The 20,281-nt window shown below is 42.4% G+C and overlaps 1 protein-coding gene across 1 annotated transcript; it reads right to left on the minus strand.

Annotated features, from left to right (window-relative positions):
* Positions 1 to 306: 306 nt before the first annotated feature.
* Positions 307 to 1,251, minus strand: FOXB2 (forkhead box B2). The gene has a single exon (XM_044273854.1). The coding sequence runs from the start codon at positions 1,249 to 1,251 to the stop codon at positions 307 to 309; it is 945 nt and encodes a 314-aa protein (XP_044129789.1).
* Between the last annotated feature and the right edge of the window lie 19,030 nt (positions 1,252 to 20,281).

A 20,281-nucleotide genomic window follows, 5' to 3' on the forward strand; every position in this document is an offset into this window, starting at 1 on the left:
TAATGCATGAATATAAGAGCAGTGACATGACATCCTGCACCTACAGTATACAACCACATAATAATACAATAAAGTGCTTAACTCTCCCATGAAGCACACAGTCCTGTACTGAATCCAGCAGAACCCTTCTCCTAATCTGTGTAATTGAAGTGCTGGGACTATCAATGTCAATGTGGTCATTTTTCTACATTCTTTAATGCAAAAAAAACAAACAAACCCCACATAAATAAGATACTTTTGCAATAAATTAGTTTCCACCTTAGTGTGTCTTGGCTCTATCTATACAGGCTCCTGGGTCATGGCAGTCTATGAGTGGACCAGTACAGAATGCAGCATAGCAGTCTTGCTGTCTGAATGACTGCCCGGTGATGGCTCCAGCAGTGGGGGTGCCACAGCAGCCTGTGCAGCAGTTGGGGAGCACATACTAGAGGGATTTACAGTCAGATTTGGGAGAGTAGATACCAATGGGAGCGACGCTGTTGGCTTAATAGGCACAGGCACTGCTGGAATTGTCTGAGTAGGGGCATGACATATTGTTTTCATGGGTACCCCGAAATGTCCATACTCTTGTGTCATTGCCATGCTTGTCATAGAGTCCATCATGCCAACATGTGGCCACATGGAGCTGACCATGTTGCTAAGTTGACTGGGTACAGGATATCCCAGGTGATGCATCATAGACGCTAAAGGTAGACCACTACTCATCACACCCTTATAATCTCTGCCAATAATGTTCTCAATTGCAAATGGATGCTTAAATCCGGAGGACTGATTGTATGGCTGGAAGTGGGGGAGTCTTCCAATTCCAGCTCCTGCCGGGCCATCAGAAGTTGGATGACCCAGTTTGGTTTGGTTGTGTGGCTGATGGAAATAATGAATCATTTGGTGATTTTTAGAAGCTAAATGTTCTGCCCTGTGCACCTTAAATCTCTTTCTCCTCCTTAGGAAGCTTCCATTTTCAAACATGTCTCCACAGTCAGGGTGCAGAGCCCAGAAGCTCCCCTTTCCTGGCTGGTCAGGTCTTCTTGGGATCTTGATAAAGCAGTCGTTGAAGGATAGGTTGTGTCTCAGAGAATTCTGCCACCTCTGGGTATTTTCTCTGTAGTATGGGAACCTGTCCATGATGAACTTATAGATGTCACTAAGAGGTAGCATTTTCTCAGTGGAGCTCTGGATGGCCATGGCAGTCAAAGAAATATAGGAATATGGTGGCTTCTGGTCACTGTACGAGTTCTTTCCCGGTCGAGGCATGCTTGTGTCTTCAGCAGTTACAATGATTCTTGTTGGTAAACTTGCTACAATGTCTCACATCACAGGCAGAAAAGTATCAGATGCAAGTCAAGTTGTCTTCTCAGTTCCTCTCAAGAAAACAGGATGCTGAAGTTCGCGGGAAGCTTTGAGGAGCAGTCTCTTCACACTTCAGATACAACGTGTCTTCCAGAAATGAATCAAGAGCAGGGTTCATCAAGTAGAAGATGCTAAATGACTCTCATCAGCAAGCTAGAGCAGCATCCAGCCATCCAGGGTGTCATCCTTCTTCTGAATGGTCTCCTACTGGATACAAAGGAAAGGTGCTGAGGCTCTGCCTGGGGAAGCAGATGAGCATGAGATGAAGGAGCTGTGGTTTTGTACTGATCATAGAGATGCTGAGACCCCTGCTGCTGCCTCTTCATTATCACATGATGGTCTCTGAGGAACTCCACGCAAGACAGTCTCATCTGGTTTCCTGAGACCTGAGGACAACCAATGTACTGTAAGAACGCGGTGTGAGGTCGTCCTAGGGAGAGGGCTTGGCTGGGAAGGTATGCAGCACTTTGATCCCTTTCATTGACAGCTTTCCATGCATTAAGACCTCAAGGGTTTCTGTGCTGTAAGAGTTAAGTGGGGATGATCCAGGACTGCTGAGGGAATTCTCACACTTCCTCGCACTCTGGTTCTATAGAATTCCCTATATTGGGGGCTTGCATTTTGTGATTGTCATGGATTTACTGAACTCCTTAAGAACCACCTTAAGAACTGTTCAAAGCAAATGACAGAAATGCACTTGGTCAGTCAATAAAAGAGGACAAGTGTGCTTCTTGCTTAACAAATAGGATCCTTTTCACCCTATTCTTAACCCAGTAATTAGAAAATGTTTCTTGTCCACATTTTAATGGCACAGCCTTTGAGATGTCATTGGGGAGAGCATTTCTCCTCTCTGCAGAGTACATGATCTGCTCTCAGTTTCAGCCACTTTGGTAATCTGGGTATGGGTCTGAAAGCAGTAACTTTCCCCTGGTATCCTCCACTGTAGAAACAGCCTAAGCTTATATCTGAGGCATCAGAGCACCTCAAATCCTAAAATAAGGTAAGTCGGTTTCAGGTGGCGTTTATAGGAACACAGCTATATTAGGTTCCATCTATTTATCCAGGGAAACAAGTACAAGAAAAATGTATAACTTGAATTGTCCTGTTTTCTTCTATTGGAAACGTGTAAAACGTGCAGCAGAAATATAAGGCTGCTTGAACCGGTAGCGGATTACGCATTTTTTTTCTGCACAGATTTTCATGCAGAAGAAAACTCCAGTACCAGAAAAGTAAGTGAGATCTGACGAAGATCATGTACACATTGTGTAAATCAACCTACGGTGTGGATTTAGAAATTCGCAGCATGTCAATTTGTGGCGACTTTTAGTGCGGATTTCAATGCCGAGGGTAAGAACGGGGAAAAACCTTATCAAAATTCATGAGAAACAAGGTGCGGATATGGTTTGGGAACGCAAATAAATCCACACGTGGAAATTCTATTAGCATGCACCAGTGTGCTGGTAGCCTAATGGTTAATTTCTGATTAATGGCTTATGCAGTTTGATGTGCATATATTTGCAGTGTGATTCTATACTTCATGGCATCTAATAATCCAGACATTGTGATACTATGGCGCTTGTCTTCTATCATTCAATCAGAAGAGTGAGGAGACAGAGACAATAAGAACGCTTGTATAATAAAAACAACAAAAACAGGTGGATTTGAGCATTTTAGTATTAACATTTAGTTTTGTACTGCCCTCCTCCGGGGACTTTACGCTCAATGTGATTTTATATACTTTAGGCTACTTTCACACGGGCGTTTTGGCTTTCCGTTTGTGAGATCCGTTCAGGGCTCCCAGAAGTGGTCAAAAACGGATCAGTTTTGCCCTAATGCATTCTGAATGGATAAAGACCCACTCAGAACGCATCAGTTTGCCTCTGATCAGTCTCCATTCTGCTCTGGAGGCGGACACCATAATGCTGCCGGCAGCGTTTTGCTGTCTGATTGACTAAAACTGAGCCAAACGGATCCGTCCTGGCACACAATGTAAGGCTACTTTCACACTCGCGTTTTGGTGCGGATCCGTCATACCGTAACAGACAATGAGAGTCCTGATTACCATACAGACATAGGATGATTGTATAAGGCTGTCAATCATCCTGTGTGGGGAATCGGGACTCTCTGTCTGTCCTATCTGTCTGTCCTAGGAGTCCTGTCAGGATTTACTCTGCGTTTTCTCTCCAAAACATATAAACATATGTATCATAGAACTCAGCTTTACTCCCTCTATTACAGGCATGCTCAACCTGCGGCCCTCCAGCTGTTGTAAAACTACAACTCCCACAATTTCCTGCTATAGGCTGATAGCTGTAGGCTGCTCGGGCATGCTGGGAGTTGTAGTTTTGCAACAGCTGGAGGGCTGCAGGTTGAGCATGCCTACTCTATTATATTCTGCTTTCAGATAAGGCAGCAGAAAGTGCCTGACAGATTCTCTTTAAACTGGGTATAGATCTTTGTCCTTAGAGGACCTCTCAACTCCCCTGATGTTTCTTTTAGTAATTGTTTTCACTCCCCACCGTCCATTCTTATGACACTATGTTGTACCATTCCTCTACAATCTCTACTAGAAGTTTATAAATAATTTTCCAGCAGACTGCAATAAAGGTCCATCTGGGTGCTACCAATCTGCAGTGTGTCCCTGTACAGTCTGACCCTATTCATTCAATGCTACTGTGTCAGGCTATGCACAGGCAAACTCCAACTGGTTACACCCAGTTGGACCTTTATTTCAGTCTGCCGGCAAGTCATTCATAAGTTTTTAGCAGGGATAATAGAGGAATGGCCGAAAATAGAATCATAAGAAAAGATGCTCCAGAATTGTTGTTGTATGGGGAATGCAAGAAATGTCAGGAGAGGTGAGCGATGACAGGTCCTCTTTAAAGGATTTTTTCTTTTTTTTTCTAACCCTTTCAGCCTCAGGTGATTTTCTATTTTTGCATTTTAATTTTTCAGTGTTCCCAAAGTCATAAAGTTTTTTTTATATATTTTTCCATTCACATAGCCACATGGGACAAGTTGTACTTTCTAATGCCACCATTTAATATTGAATACAATGTAGTGGAAGCTGGAAAAAAATTCCATATGGGATAGAATTGGAAAAAGACGTAATTCTGCCACAGTTTTATGGGTTTTGTTTTTACATCATTTCCTATGCAGATAAAACCGACCTGTATTTTTTCATTGTATTGACATATTCTGACCTCAAAACCTTTTTTACAGTTATGAGTATGGAGCTGTGTGGGGCTCATTTTTGTGAGGCGATCTGTACTTTTTATTGACACCATTTTGGAGTGTTTTAGGCTTTTTGATCACTTTTTATTACATTTTTTGGTGACGGTAAAGCAATGATAAAATGATGAATCAGTTTTGATTGTTTTTTTCCAGTCACGATGTTCACCGTACAGGATAAATATGTTTATATTTTAATACTACAGAAGTTTTAGGTGGTGAAAATGATTATTTTTATTTATTTTTAATATGGGGAAGGGTGGTGATTCAAAGTTTTATTTTCTAAATTTTTTTATAGTTTAAATTTTGTTTAAAACTTTAGTTTTTCCACTTTTTTTTAAAGTTGCCCTAGGGGACATTACCATGCATTAACTGCATTTATTTAACAATGCGGTCTATGGGAGATTCAATATATTTCTACATAGCACTGCCACCTGCAGGCCTCCAAACGGCTTCCCAGATATCAGCGTGGGGAAGCTGATCAGGCCCCGGGAGTGAAGCTCTCCTGGAAAAAGCAGCTTCAGTTGCCATAGTCACAATTGACCACAACATCTGAGGTTTTACATTATTGCGATCAGCTTTATTGCTGATCGCAGACATTACCCCCAGGTGTCTGCTGTTTAAAGAGGACCTTTCACCGCTCCTGACATACCTGTTTTAATAGCTTCATGAATTCCTCGTGTAATAACAATTCTGGAGCATCTATTCTTATGGCTCTATGTTGTGCCATTCCTTTATTATCTCTACTAGAAGTTATGTATGCTATGTATGTTATGTATGTAATTGCTAGCAGTCTGCAGTAAGGGTACAGGGGGAGGTAACCAGTTGGGGGGAGGAGGGGTGTACCTGCACAGACTCACTCTATCCAATCAGTGCTGCCATTTTCAGACTGTGCAGGTACACCCCCAACTTGTTACCAGTTAACATACATCAAAATAGTGGCCCCAACCCTGGATATTTATAGTTTGTTATTTTAATTTAAAAAAAAATTGCAATGTCTAATGATGTAAAATACAATGGAGCAGATTTATTATTTCTTCCCTCGAGAATTCTAGCATAAAAACCCCCATAAAATAAGGCTCTTGTGACTTGTTCAAAAATGTAGCATCACTCCAGTTTTGTAATGTGGATGGGGAAGTGGGCGTGGTTAGCTATGCTAATGAGTTTTACTCCAGGTTTATCATTGAGAATTTTTTAATAAGTCGCGAAAAAAGTCGCAATCTCATTCCAGCAGGAGGGTGGAGTAGGAAAAATGGAGTAGCTTTTCTAGACAAAAGTGTTTGATTTAACCCCTTAAGGACACAGGGCGTACAGGTACGCCCTTGTGCCCTGGTACTTAAGGACACAGGGCGTACATGTACGCCCTGTGCATTTTCAATCACCGCCGCGCGGCCGGCGGCGATCGGAACCCCGTGCCTGCTCAAATCATTGAGCAGGCACTTGGGGCAAATGCGTCGGGGGGTCCGGTGACCCCCCCATGTATGCGATCGCAAAAAACCGCAGGTCAATTCAGACCTGCGGTTTTCTGCGTTTCCGGGTTATTCGGGTCTCTGAAGACCCGATAACCCGGAACAGGATGGTGATGGTGGTGTGATTTCACTCCACCAATCACCATCCAGCGATCCTGAGTGGTGATGGTGACATCACCACTCAGGATCGCTTTCTGATTGGTCAGGGGGCGGTGCGGCGGCAGATTCAAAAGAGGCAGGCGCCCCTCTCCTCCTCCTTTTGTGTTCCAGCGCCGGAGGAGAGAGGAGCTGCCTGCTTGTGTCCACCATCGCTGCCAGCACCCCTGATCTGTGCCCCCAGGACCCGATCTGTGCCCCAGCACCCCATCAGGTACATAGGGACAGCTAGGGAAAGTTTGGGATAGGCAGGGAAAAAAAAGGGAAAGTTAGTTTTTTTTTACTTTTTATTGCATCACCCTAGTTAGGGTGTCTGGGGTCCACAGCACAGCTGTGTGACCCTAGACCCCCCAGGGGTGCTGCCACTTGCCCCCCTCCCCCTGCCACTTGCCCCCCCCCCCCACCTTTTTTGGGGTGCTTTTTTTTTTTTTTTTTTTGAGTTCGCTGACTGTGACCGGCACTTAGCGTCCGGCCACTGTAAGCGCATCGCACACCCCACCGCTGATCAACTTCGGACGGTTGATCAGCAGTTTTGAATTTTTTTTCCTCACTTTTTTGCCCTTTTTTTTAGTTAGTTTTATTTATTTTTTTCTGTTAGTTTTAGGGTGAGTTCGTGAACACCCGTGCCCCCTCACACACGCACACCAAATAAAGAGTTACACACACGCACATATACACGCAGACACACACTCCCCTATGGCCCGCCGGACGTTCTCGGCCGAGGAGGCATACGCCCAGCTTGCCTCCGAGTCCGAGAGTCCCAGTGAGGATGAGGATGACCCCACATTCCTGTTGTCATCCGCATCCTCCTCATCATCTAGCGATGATGATGAGCCCCCAAGGCGGCGGAGACGCCGCCAGGCGGAGCAAGGGGACCGCCATGTTAGGGACCCTGTGGCCCACACTAGTACGAGCAGCTCTGGGGCTCGTACTGGTTTCCCGGCCCACCAGTTAAATCCACCGGAGCACCCTGCCGGTGAACTTGTCTGGTGTAGCCCAGAGCGATACGAGCCCGTGATTCCTGATTTTGTAGGCCAATCAGGAATCCAGATTTCCACAGTGGGCTACACTGAATATGACTTTTTTTGTCATTTTTTCAGTGACTCACTGGTAAATCTGATGGTGGAGCAGACGAATCTGTACGCCCAACAGTTCGTCGCTCAACACCCGGGCTCCTTTTTGGCCAGGCCCGGTGGCTGGACGCCGGTCAGTGCAGCCGAAATGAGGACATTTTGGGGCCTCGTGCTGCATATGGGCCTGGTCAAGAAACCCAGTGCCAGGCTGTACTGGAGTGGGGACGTCCTATATCAGACCCCACTTTACAGTACGGTTATGACACGCTCCCGGTTTGAGGCCATCAGGAAATGTCTGCATTATTCCGATAATGCAGCATGTCCACCCCGAGGTGATCCTGCCCATGACCGTCTGTACAAGATACGGCCGGTCATCGATCACTTTGGGGCCAAATTCATGGAGGCCTATGTACCTGGAAGGGAGGTCGTGGTTGATGAGTCTCTCATTGCGTTCAAGGGGAGACTCATTTTCCGCCAGTATGTGCCTTCCAAGCGGGCGAGGTATGGCGTGAAGCTATACAAAATTTGTGAGAGTACCTCAGGGTACACTTACAAATTTCGTGTGTACGAGGGGCGAGATTCCCGGATTCAACCACCAGAATGTCCCCCCACTCTGGGTGTTACCGGGAAACTCGTGTGGGACCTTATGTACCCACTGCTGGATAAGGGTTACCACTTGTACGTGGATAACTTTTATACCAGTATCCCCTTGTTCCAGTCCCTTGCCGCCAGATCCACGTCCGCTTGTGGGACCGTGCGGAAAAATCAACGCGGCCTCCCTGCCCACCCCCTCCAGGTACCCATCCCCAGGGGTGAGACCCGTGCCCTTACCACTGGAAACCTGTTGCTGGTCAGGTATAAGGACAAGAGGGATGTCCTTATGCTGTCCACAATTCATGGTAACGGCATCACCCCTGTCCCTGTGCGAGGTACCGCGGCAACGGTCCTCAAGCCCGATTGTATCGTCGCCTACAATCGGTATATGGGAGGAGTTGATCTCTCGGATCAAGTCCTCAAGCCATATAACGCCATGCGCAAAACCCGGGCATGGTACAAAAAAGTTGCGGTCTACTTGGTGCAGGTTGCCATGTACAACTCTTTTGTACTATCCCGAAGCGCTGGCAGCACAGGGACATTCCTCCAGTTCTATGAGGCAGTCCTCAAGGCCCTGATCTTTTCGGACCGGGAAAGAGCAGGCCGGAGTACCTCGGGAACTGTAGGCGCCCGGATCGTCCCTGGCCAACACTTTCCAGGTGTGGTCCCCCATACTGGAAAGAAGGGACGAACCCAAAAAAAGTGCAGAGTGTGTCGCAGGAGGGGGATACGGAAGGACACGACTACTCAGTGCGACACATGCCCCGATCATCCGGGCCTCTGCATTGACGGTTGCTTCAGGGAGTATCACACTTCCATGGAGTACTAAATTTATATCCCAATTTAGGACTGACATGGGATAAAAAAAAAAAATGGTTCTCAGACTTGAGACACCCAAAAAAACTAAAATAATTTATTAAAAGTAGACATAGGTATTGCCGCGTCTGTAATAATCTCCTCTATAAAAATGCCCCATGACCTAACCCCCCAGATTAAGGCTGCTTTCACACTAGCGTTCGGTATTCCGTTCGTGAGCTCCGTTTGAAGGAGCTCACGAGCGGACCCGAACGCAGCCGTCCAGCCCTGATGCAGTCTGAATGGAGGCGGATCCGCTCAGACTGCATCAGTCTGGCGGCGTTCAGCCTCCGCTCCGCTCGCCTCCGCACGGACAGGCGGACAGCTGAACGCTGCTTGCAGCGTTCGGGTGTCCGCCTGGCCGTGCGGAGGCGTGCGGATCCGTACGGATCCGTCCAGACTTTCAATGTAAGTCAATGGGGACGGATCCGTTTGAAGATGCCACAATGTGGCTCAATCTTCAAGCGGATCCGTCCCCCATTGACTTTACATTGAAAGTCTGGACGGATCCGTACTAGGCTATTTTCACACTTAGCTTTTTTTTGCTAAAATAATGCAGACGGATCCGTACTGAACGGAGCCTCCGTCTGCATTATTATGGGCGGATCCGTTCTGAACGGATCCGCCCGAACGCTAGTGTGAAAGTAGCCTAACACGGTCCAGAAAAAAAAAAAAGGTGCAAAAAAAGTTTTTTTTTGTCACCTTACATAATAAAAAGCAAGCGATCAAAAAGTCATATAGCCCCCAAATTAGTGCCAATACAACCGTCATCTCATCCCGCAAAAAATGAGCCCCCACATAAGATAATCAGATAAAAAAAAAAATTGAAAATGACTCTTAGACTTTAGAGATACAAATTTTTTTTTAGGGAATCAAAAAGGATAATATAGTCTAAAACCTAAATTATTGTAAAAAAAAAGTTGACTTATTAGGTATCGCCACGTCCGTAAGAATCTCCTCTATAAAAATACCCCATGACCCAACCCCCCAGATTAACACAGTAAAAAAAAAAAAAAAAAAATAGGTGCAAAAAATTTTTTTTTGTCACCTTACATAACAAAAAGTTTCATAGCAAGCGATCAAAAAGTCATATAGCCCCCAAAATAGTGCCAATAAAACCGTCCGCTCATCCCGCAAAAAATGAGCCCCCACATAAGATAATTGGCTAAAAGAAAATTAAAAAAATTACACTTAGACTTTAGAGATACCCAAAAAAAAAAGTTGTATCAAAAAAGATAATATAGTCAAAAACCTAAATAATTGTAAAAAAAAGTAGACTTATTAGATATTGCCGCGTCCGTAAGAATCTCCTCTATAACAATATCCCATGACCTAACTACCCAGATTAACACGGTTAAAAAAAAAACAAAAAAACGGTGCCAAAACCGCTATTTTTGGCACTTTTCCATTTCAGTCCGTTTTTTCCGGTAAGAAAACAAGGGTTAACAACCAAACAAAAGTTAAAATTTATTACCCTGATACTGCAGTTTACAGAAACGCCACATTTGTGGTCGTAAACTGCTGTATCCGTAAAAGGGAGGCTGCAAAAGGAAAGGACCGACATGGTTTCTGGAAGGCCGATTTTGATGGCCTTTTTTATTGACACCATATCCCTTTTGAAGCCCCCCTGATGCCCCCCTAGAGTAAAAACTCCCTAAAATTGACCCCATCTAAGAAACTACACCCCTCAAGGTATTCAAAAATGATTATACAAACTTTATTAACCCTTTAGGTGTTCCTCAACAGTTAATGGCAAATGGAGATGAAATATCAGAATTTCAATTTTTGGTAACCTTACCTCACAAAAATGTAATATAGAGCAACCAAAAATTATATTTACCCTAAAAATACTCCCCCAAAAAATGCCACCTTATCCCGTAGTTTCCAAAATGGGGTCACTTTTAGGGAGTTTCGACTCCAGGGGTGCATCAGGGGGGTTGAAACAGGACACGGTGTAAATAAACCGGTCCATAAAAATCAGCCCTCCAAAAACCAAACGGCGCACCTTTCACTCTACGCCCCGCTGTGTGGCCGTACAGTAGTGTACGGCCACATATTGGGTATTTCTGTAAACGGCAGAGTCAGGGTAATAAAGATACAGTCTTGTTTGGCTGTTAACCCTTGCTTTGTTAGTAGAAAACATGGGTTAAAATGGAAAATAAGGCAAAAAAATGAAATTTTCCAATTTCATCCCCATTTGCCAATAACTCTTGCGCAACACCTAAAGGGTTAACGACGAATGTAAAATCAGTTTTGAATACCTTGAGGGGTGTAGTTTCTTAGATGGGGTCACTTTTAGGGAGTTTCTACTCTAGGGGTGCATCAGGGGTCTTCAAATGGGACATGGTGTAAATAAACCAGTCCATAAAAATCAGCCCTCCAAAAACCAAACGGCGCACCTTTCACTCTACGCCCCGCTGTGTGGCCGTACAGTAGTGTACGGCCACATATTGGGTATTTCTGTAAACGGCAGAGTCAGGGTAATAAAGATACAGTCTTGTTTGGCTGTTAACCCTTGCTTTGTTAGTAGAAAACATGGGTTAAAATGGAAAATAAGGCAAAAAAATGAAATTTTCCAATTTCATCCCCATTTGCCAATAACTCTTGCGCAACACCTAAAGGGTTAACGACGAATGTAAAATCAGTTTTGAATACCTTGAGGGGTGTAGTTTCTTAGATGGGGTCACTTTTAGGGAGTTTCTACTCTAGGGGTGCATCAGGGGTCTTCAAATGGGACATGGTGTAAATAAACCAGTCCATAAAAATCAGCCCTCCAAAAACCAAACGGCGCACCTTTCACTCTATGCCCCGCTGTGTGGCCGTACAGTAGTTTACGGCCACATATTGGGTGTTTCTGTAAACGGCAGAGTCAGGGTAATAAAGATACAGTCTTGTTTGGCTGTTAACCCTTGATTTGTTAGTGGAAAAAATGGGTTAAAATGGAAAATTAGACAAAAAAATGAAATTTTCCAATTTCATCCCCATTTGCCAATAACTCTTGCGCAACACCTAAAAGGTTAACGACGAATGTAAAATCAGTTTTGAATACCTTGAGGGGTGTAGTTTCTTAGATGGGGTCACTTTTAGGGAGTTTCTACTCTAGGGGTGCATCAGGGGTCTTCAAATGGGACATGGTGTAAATAAACCAGTCCATAAAAATCAGCCCTCCAAAAACCAAACGGCGCACCTTTCACTCTACGCCCCGCTGTGTGGCCGTACAGTAGTTTACGGCCACATATTGGGTGTTTCTGTAAACGGCAGAGTCAGGGTAATAAAGATACAGTCTTGTTTGGCTGTTAACCCTTGCTTTGTTAGTGGAAAAAATGGGTTAAAATAAAAAATTTGACAAAAAAAAGAAATTCTCAAATTTCATCCCCATTTGCCAATAACTCTTGTGCAACACCTAAAGGGTTAACAACGTATGTAAAATCAGTTTTGAATACCTTGAGGGGTGTAGTTTCTTAGATGGGGTCATTTTTGGGTGGTTTCTATTATGTAAGCCTCGCAAAGTGACTTCAGACCTGAACTGGTCCCTAAAAATGTCGTTTTTGTAAATTGCTGAAAAATTTCAAGATTTGCTTCTAAACTTCTAAGCCTTATAACATCCCCAAAAAATAAAATATCATTCCCAAAACAATTCAAACATAAAGTAGACATATGGGGAATGTAAAGTCATCACAATTTTTGGGGGTATTACTATGTATTACAGAAGTAGAGAAACTGAAACTTTGAAATTTGCTAATTTTTCCAAAAATTTGTTAAATTAGGTATTTTTTGGTGCAAAAAAAAATATTTTTTTGACTTCATTTCACCAGTGTCATGAAGTACAATATGTGACGAAAAAACAATCTCAGAACGGCCTGGATAAGTCAAAGCGTTTTAAAGTTATGAGCACTTAAAGTGACACTGGTCAGATTTGCAAAAAATGGCCTGGTCCTAAGGTGTAAAAAGGCTGTGTCCCTAAGGGGTTAAGACAGATTTAGCAAACGTGACATTTGATAAATGTGATATAAAGCGCACTAACACAGACTAAAGCAAAACTGACTTCAAATATTCCCCTCTTGATAAATTCCATTAATGTATCTTCAACTTTTTGTAGCTGGAGGGAAACTTATGGCACAACTGGATAAAACCATCAGTTATGCCTTAACGACCGCATTGTTAACGAGAGTTAAGGCATTCTTTTAGGTGAAACCATACTTCCTGCTGCATGGGAATGACAGACACTACAAACAGGACCGTTATCCCCGTCTTGTAGGCTTTTATTCAAGCAGAGGGAATTGATTCTTCATGGTATCTTCCCCTCACATGCTCACTAATTTTTTAACATGCATTGATGGTTAGTGATGTTGCCTTTAATAGTGCATTGTGAAAGTATCTCCCTATAGTTTCTTTTTCTACCTGTTTTGTTGCATTAGAATCTGGAATTAAAATGGATTTGAATTTAGATTGTATGCGATGGATCTTACAAAACAGTCAGCGGCATAACTATAATTTATAGGGCCCCATAGCAAAAGAGATGAGGCCTCCACCACCTAGTGTAAGAAAATTAAAACAGTAGCATAAGTAGTAATTTAAGGCATGCATAATAGCACCATATATCAGAAAACCTACATTATAGCAAAAAGCTACCATATTGTTATTCCCCACAAAAAGCTACAATCTTCTTGCACCTGACAGGGCCTTCTTAACCTCTTGGCTGCTATGGTTTTATGGAAGAGTTACCAGAAGAAAAAGTCATTGTTTAAGAAAAACCCAGAAGAAAACATGTTTGGCGTTTGCACAGCATGGAACTAACTCCATAAACACATGGAAGAAGATTCACCGATCAGATGAGACTAAAATTCAACTTTTTGGTTTACATGGGAAATGCTATATGTGGTGCAAACACAACACTTCCCAATGCTTTTCATCTGGAGAAGCTGGAAAACTGGTCAGAATTGAAAGAAAGATGGATGATAGAATATACAGGGCAATTCTTGAGGAAACCCTGTTTTAGCCTGGTTGAGTGGTTAATGGCCTAGTCAAAGCCGAGTCCTCGATCTAATTGAGAACCAGTAGACTCCCCCCATAATGCCCCTAGTATTTAAATTGCCTTCTGCAATGCCCCTTGTAGTTCTAATGTCCCTCTGCAGTACCCCCTGTAGTTCGAATGCCCTCCTGCACTTATAACCCAATCTGTAGTGCTCCCTGTAGTACCAGTATGTATAATGCCCCCTGTATTATAATGCTCCCTGTAGGGCCCCCTGTATTATAATACCTCCAGTGGCTCATCGTAAACTGACAGGGTTGTGGGCCGCAGATACTTGACTCAGGGACCTAATTTAGCTTCAAGAAGTTGGAGCAGTTTTGCCTTGAGGAAAGGCAAAAATCTCAGTGTCTACATGTGTTAAGCTAATAGAGACATAACCCAAGAGACATTCATCTGTAATTGCAGCAAAAGGTGGCTCCACAAAGCATTGACAGGGGCGAATGTTTATGCACATTAAGTTCTCAGTTTGTTTTAATTTTAGTTTTTGTCACAGAAAAAAAAAAAAATTGTGCCATCAAAGTGGTAAGTCTGGTATGTACATCAAATGGTACTTCCCCCTTCCCCCAAAAAATAAATTCCAGGTTAAAAGGCATCTATCTATCCATCTACTTTATATATAATACTTTTGTTGCTACATGCTAGTTGAACATATATTTGCATGCATCATTCATGCCTATTATATGAACTTCAGTAGCTGTTGTGCTGAAACTTTTCAAATGGATGTCAGTCTGTGAATAGTAACATAGTTTATAAGGCCGAAAAAATACATCTGTCCATCCAGTTCAGCCTGTTATCCTGCAAGTTGAGCCAGAGGAAGGCAAAAAAAAATCCTGTGAGGTAGAAGTCAATTTTCCCCACATCTATGCCCCTGTTGCTGCAACCCATTATCTTATTGGCCTTGGCAGCAGCTGCCTGACACTGGTTTCTACAGCTTAGTTTGCTGTTCACTAAAATTTCTAGGTCCTTTTCCATGTCAGTGTTACCCAGTGTTTTACCATTTAGGATGTACAGGTGACTTGCATTATTCCTTCCCATGTGCATAACCTTACATTTGTCAGTGTTGAACCTCATCTGCCACTTTTCTGCCCAAGCCTCCAATCTATCGAGATCGCTCTGTAGTAGTATACTGTCCTTCTCTGTGTTAATTACTTTACACAGTTTAGTGACATCTGCAAAAATGTATATTTTACTGTGCAAGACTTCTACAAGATCATTAATAAATATACTGAAGAGAATAGGCCCTGTGACAGTGACCTGATCTGACTGTGTACCATTAATAACCACCCTCTATTTCCTATTATTAAGCCAGTTACTTACTCCCATACAGATATTTTCTCTCAGTCCAAGCATTCTCATTTTATATACTAACCTTTCATGTGGTACAGTGTCAAATGCTTTAGAGAAGTTTGACATGACCGATCCCTCATGAAGCTATACTGATATGGCGTTATTTGCTTATTTTCATTGAGGTACTCCAAGATAGCATCTCTTAAAAAACCTTCAAACAGTTTACCCACAACAGATGTTAAAGTTACTGGCCTATAGTTTCCAGGCTCTGTTTTTGGACCCTTTTTGAATATTGGCACCACATTTGCTATGCGTCAATCCTGTGGAACACTCCCTTAAATATCAGAAATAAGGGTCTGGCTATGACATAACTTGAAGAGGACCTTTCATCAGGCTAGCTTTAGTCTAATTATTATCCTACCTTATAGGGCGGCCCCCACTGATGCCATGGCACTTTTATTTTTTTCTAAAGAACCCCCGTTCATCCGCTGTTGGCCCCGTATATTTTGGCGCCTATCTATCTCGTGAGAACTTGAGCTCATTCTCCATGGCTAAGAGTGGGGCGCTCTGATTGGATGTGCTCACAGCCAGGGAGAAGACAACCACTCCCAGGGAAAATACAAGTCTCCGCCTAGTATTACCAAGGAGCCAAAATATACGGGGCCAATAGCGGCCGAACGAGGAGGTTCTTTAGAGAAAAAAATGTCCCATGCCATCAGTGGGGGCCGCCCTATGAGGTAGGATAATAATTAGACTGACGAAAGGTCCTCTTTAATTCTCTTAGGATACAGGGGTGTATGCCATCTGGTCCTGGCGATTTGTCTATTTTAATCTTTTTAAGACGCCGCTGTACTTCTTTCTGGGTCAGACAGGGCACTTTTAATGGGGAATTTACTTTTACATTCTGCATTTTATCTGACAGGTTATTTTCCTCAGTGAATACAGTGGAGAGAAAAATATTTAATAGTTTTGCTTTCTCATCACCGCTCTCTGCAACTCTCCCTCATTACTCTGTCAATGGCTGACACCTTCAGATTTATACTTTTTACTATTTATATAATTGAACAACATTTTAGGGTTAGTTTTGCTCTCTTTGGCAATTAATCTCTCAGTCTCTAGTTTGGCGGCTTTTATTTGTTTTTAACATATTCTATTTCTTTCCTTTCCTTATAGTTTTTCAGTGCGTCCTCGCTACCCTCCTGTTTTAGTGATTTAAATGCTGTCTTTTTGTCATTTATTGCTTTCTTTACAGTTCTATTTATCCACATAGTTTTTTTTCTTGTTCCTTAACCTTTTATTCCCATAAGGTATGTACCTCTCACAATTGGATTTTAGAATGATTTTAAAAATATCCCATTTTGTGGCTGTATTTTTATTTTTGAGGACTTTGCCCCAGTTAGTTAGGCCTATGGCCTCTCTTAGTTCGCTAAATTTAGCTTTTTTCGTATTTTTATTTCTCCCTGAAGAAACACTCTTTTGAATGATAATTGGAAGGTTATTACTTTATGGTCACTATTTCCAAGGTGTCACTCGACCTGCACATCTGTTGTTCTGTCAGGTCTATTGGTTAATACTAAGTCCAGTATGGCCGTCCCTCTAGTCGGGTCCTGAACCAGTTGGGAAAGGTAATTATCTTTGGTTATTGCCAAGAACCTGTTTCCTTTATGAGATATACAGGTTTCAGTTTCCCAGTCTATATCCGGGTAGTTGAAGTCCCCCATAATAACCACCTCATTATGATTGCTGCCTCATCTATGTCGTTTAGTAGCAGATTTTCTGTGGACTCTGGTATATTAGGTGGTTTATAATAAACTCCTATTAGTATTTTTTTATTGTTTTTGCCTCCATGTATTTCTACCCACAGTGACTCCACATCTTCATGTCCCTCACTTATATATTCCCGGAGTGTGGGCTTTAGACAGGACTTTACATAAAGGCAGAACCTGCCCCCTTTACGGTTTTTGCCATCCTTTCTAAACAGACTGTAACCCTGTACATTAACTGCCCAGTCATAGCTATCATCCAGCCATGTCTCAGTTATCCCCACTATGTCATAGTCCTCCTCACACATCACTAATTCCAGTTCACCAGTTTTATTAGTCAGGCTTCTGGCATTAGTATACATACAATTAAGAGGTTTATATATATTTTTTACCCTACACCTTTCCTTTTGAACTGTTCTAGTCCCTCCTTCCATTCCTCCCCCAGTCCCACTACCTTGCCCCGGTCTCTATCTGCACTATTTTCCCATTCTATAACGTAATTACCCTCCCCCGCAGTCCCTAGTTTAAACACTCCTCCAACCTTCTAGCCATCTTCTCCCCAACACAGATGCCCCTTCCCCATTGAGGTGCAGCCCATCCCTACAATAGAGCCTGTAGCCGATAGAGAAGTCGTCCCAGTTCTCCAGGAACCCAAAGCCCTCCTTCCTACACCAGTTCTTAAAGGATAACTGTCACACTTAGACCCTAATTTCAATTTTCATATATGTAGTTACTAATAACATGATATTCCAGAATCAGTTACTATTAGACTGACTTACCCCATATTTAATAAGATTCAGCCCTTAGCAACCAGTCTGCATAAAACTGCAATTTCACTATTCAGTTAAGATGACCGCCACTGCCCTCACCCTGAGACTAATACCGCCTGCCCTTACTAGCCAGTAACAATAGCCCCCCAAAAGTGTCAGTAACCAGAGCCCTCCCCCCCTAAAGGGTTAATCTCCTGCAGCACAAAGGGGTCCTCTTACCACATGTTGCTTTCATTTATACACTGAGCAGATGGCAGATCTCTCTTCCCTGCTCTGCGCTGCTTCAACTCTGCATTCTCCATCTCTGCTGAGTGAGGGAGCGTCTGCCAAGCGCAGGGACAGGGAGAAGTGCACACAGCCCAGGCACTGTTATCAGCTGCTGGGGAGGACCTGGCTTTAATCATTTACTTACAGTCCCTGGCTGTCTGTAATCTGACCTTGCACGCAGCCTGCTTCTGCGTCCTCCGTCCTTCAACACATAGACGGACCATGCCTAGCAACCCTATTTTAAGCAGAGGTAAAAGTAGGCAGTACAGGAAACAAAACTGTAGAATTAAGGGGTAATTGAATACACAGTGAAAAGTTGAAATAGGGCCACCAAGGATTAATCACCACAATCCAATACACCCCAAAAAATATATACGAATTTATACTTTAAGCCACTTGTTAACTAGTGATGAGCGGCAGGTGCCATATTCGATTTCGACGAAATTCGCGAATATTCGATAGAATATTCGTTTTATATTCGTCAAAATCGAATATTCGTCATTATTCTTGTTATCGCGATTAATATGCGATTTAAATAATCGAATTTTGATTTTAACTTAAAGGCTACTCTCCTATTGAAATCGCAATTCGATTTTTTTCAAGTTATAATAATCGAATTTCGATTTTAACTTAGCACTGCTATATGCCATATTAGGCTAACTAATATGGCATATAGCAGTGCTAAGTTAAAATCGAAATTCGATTATTATAACTTGAAAAAATCGAATTGCGATTTCAACGTAATTCTCAAATCCGACAGTACATTCTAGTATATGGAGTCGTTCCCATGGTGATGGGGACGCTCCATAAGCATGGAATATGGCTTCAATGGCTTGGTAGAATTAGCGAATTGACGAATATATTCGTTATATTCCACAAAACGAATATAACGAATGTATTCGTCATATTCCACAAAACGAATATAACGAATGTATTCGTCATATTCCACAAAACGAAGATAACGAAGTATTCTGCATCTTCATTTTAGCTACCTATTCATCAATTTCGCTAATTCTAGCAATGATATAGGAAAGTTGACTATAGAGACAGCTAAGTTTAATTCGCTATGCGATTATATTACTGCTTTTTTTTTAAATAAATAGAATAATTATAATACCTGATAATTATTATAATTATACTATTTATAAAAAAAGCAGTCATATAATCTCATAGCGAATTATACTTAGCTGTCTCTATAGTCAACTTTCCTATATCATTGCTATAATTAGCGAAATTGATGAATAGGTAGCTAAAATGAAGATGCAGAATACTTCGTTATCTTCATTTTGTGGAATATGACGAATACATTCGTTATATTCGTTTTGTGGAATATGACGAATACATTCGTTATATTCGTTTTGTGGAATATAACGAATATATTCGTCAATTCGCTAATTCTACCAAGCCATTGAAGCCATATTCCATGCTTATGGAGCGTCCCCATCACCATGGGAACGACTCCATATACTAGAATGTACTGTCGGATTTGAGAATTACATTGAAATCGCAATTCGATTTTTTCAAGTTATAATAATCGAATTTCGATTTTAACTTAGCACTGCTATATGCCATATTAGTTAGCCTAATATGGCATATAGCAGTGCTAAGTTAAAATCGAAATTCGATTATTATAACTTGAAAAAATCGAATTGCGATTTCAACGTAATTCTCAAATCCGACAGTACATTCTAGTATATGGAGATGTTCCCATGGTGATGGGGACGCTCCATGAGCATGGAAGTCGGCAGAAGCGACAACGGGCACTGACTGGAGCAGCCAGGAAGCCAGGAATCCAAAGGACAGGTAAGAACAACTTTAGGGAAGTGGGAAAGAAAAAAATATAACAATAAAAAAAACAAAAAAAAACAAAAACGAATATTCGAAATATCGAATTTATATCACTATATTCGAAATATTCGCAAATTAGCGAAGTGCCGATATTAGCGAAAAAAATTCGATATTCGAATATTCGCGCTCAACACTATTGTTAACCTCCCTAATCTCCCACTGCCTTTCTTGTGTGGCTCGTGGTACAGGTGGTTCTTCGGAAAACACTACCTTTGAGGTCCTTGCCCTAAGCTTGTGACTTAAATCACCTAAATCATTTTTAAGGACGCTCCACCTACCTCCAACTTTGTCATTGGTTCCGATATGGACCATGTCTGCTGGATCTTCTCCAGCCCCTCCAAGTAATCTGTCAACCCGATCCGCGATGTATCGAACTCGAGCGCCAGGAAAACAACACATCGTTCGATGATCCCGGTCTTTGTGACAGATCGCCCTATCTGCCCCCTAATAATTGAGTCAGTGACAGTGCTACAATTGGCTTCTAAAAAGTACCTTTTTCCAGAGGATTTAAAACATGAAAAGCTTTCAGCCACGCTGTGCCTTTTCAAGCCGAACATGTGGGTGGAGCATCAAACCAAGGTTTAATGGA

Source organism: Bufo gargarizans, chromosome 1, assembly GCF_014858855.1.
Source record: "Bufo gargarizans isolate SCDJY-AF-19 chromosome 1, ASM1485885v1, whole genome shotgun sequence".
Taxonomy (NCBI): domain Eukaryota; kingdom Metazoa; phylum Chordata; class Amphibia; order Anura; family Bufonidae; genus Bufo; species Bufo gargarizans.

Bases quoted from the DNA above. Each gene is read 5' to 3' on its own strand.
- FOXB2 (XM_044273854.1), bottom strand. From the start codon at position 1,251: ATGCCTCGACCGGGAAAGAACTCGTACAGTGACCAGAAGCCACCATAT.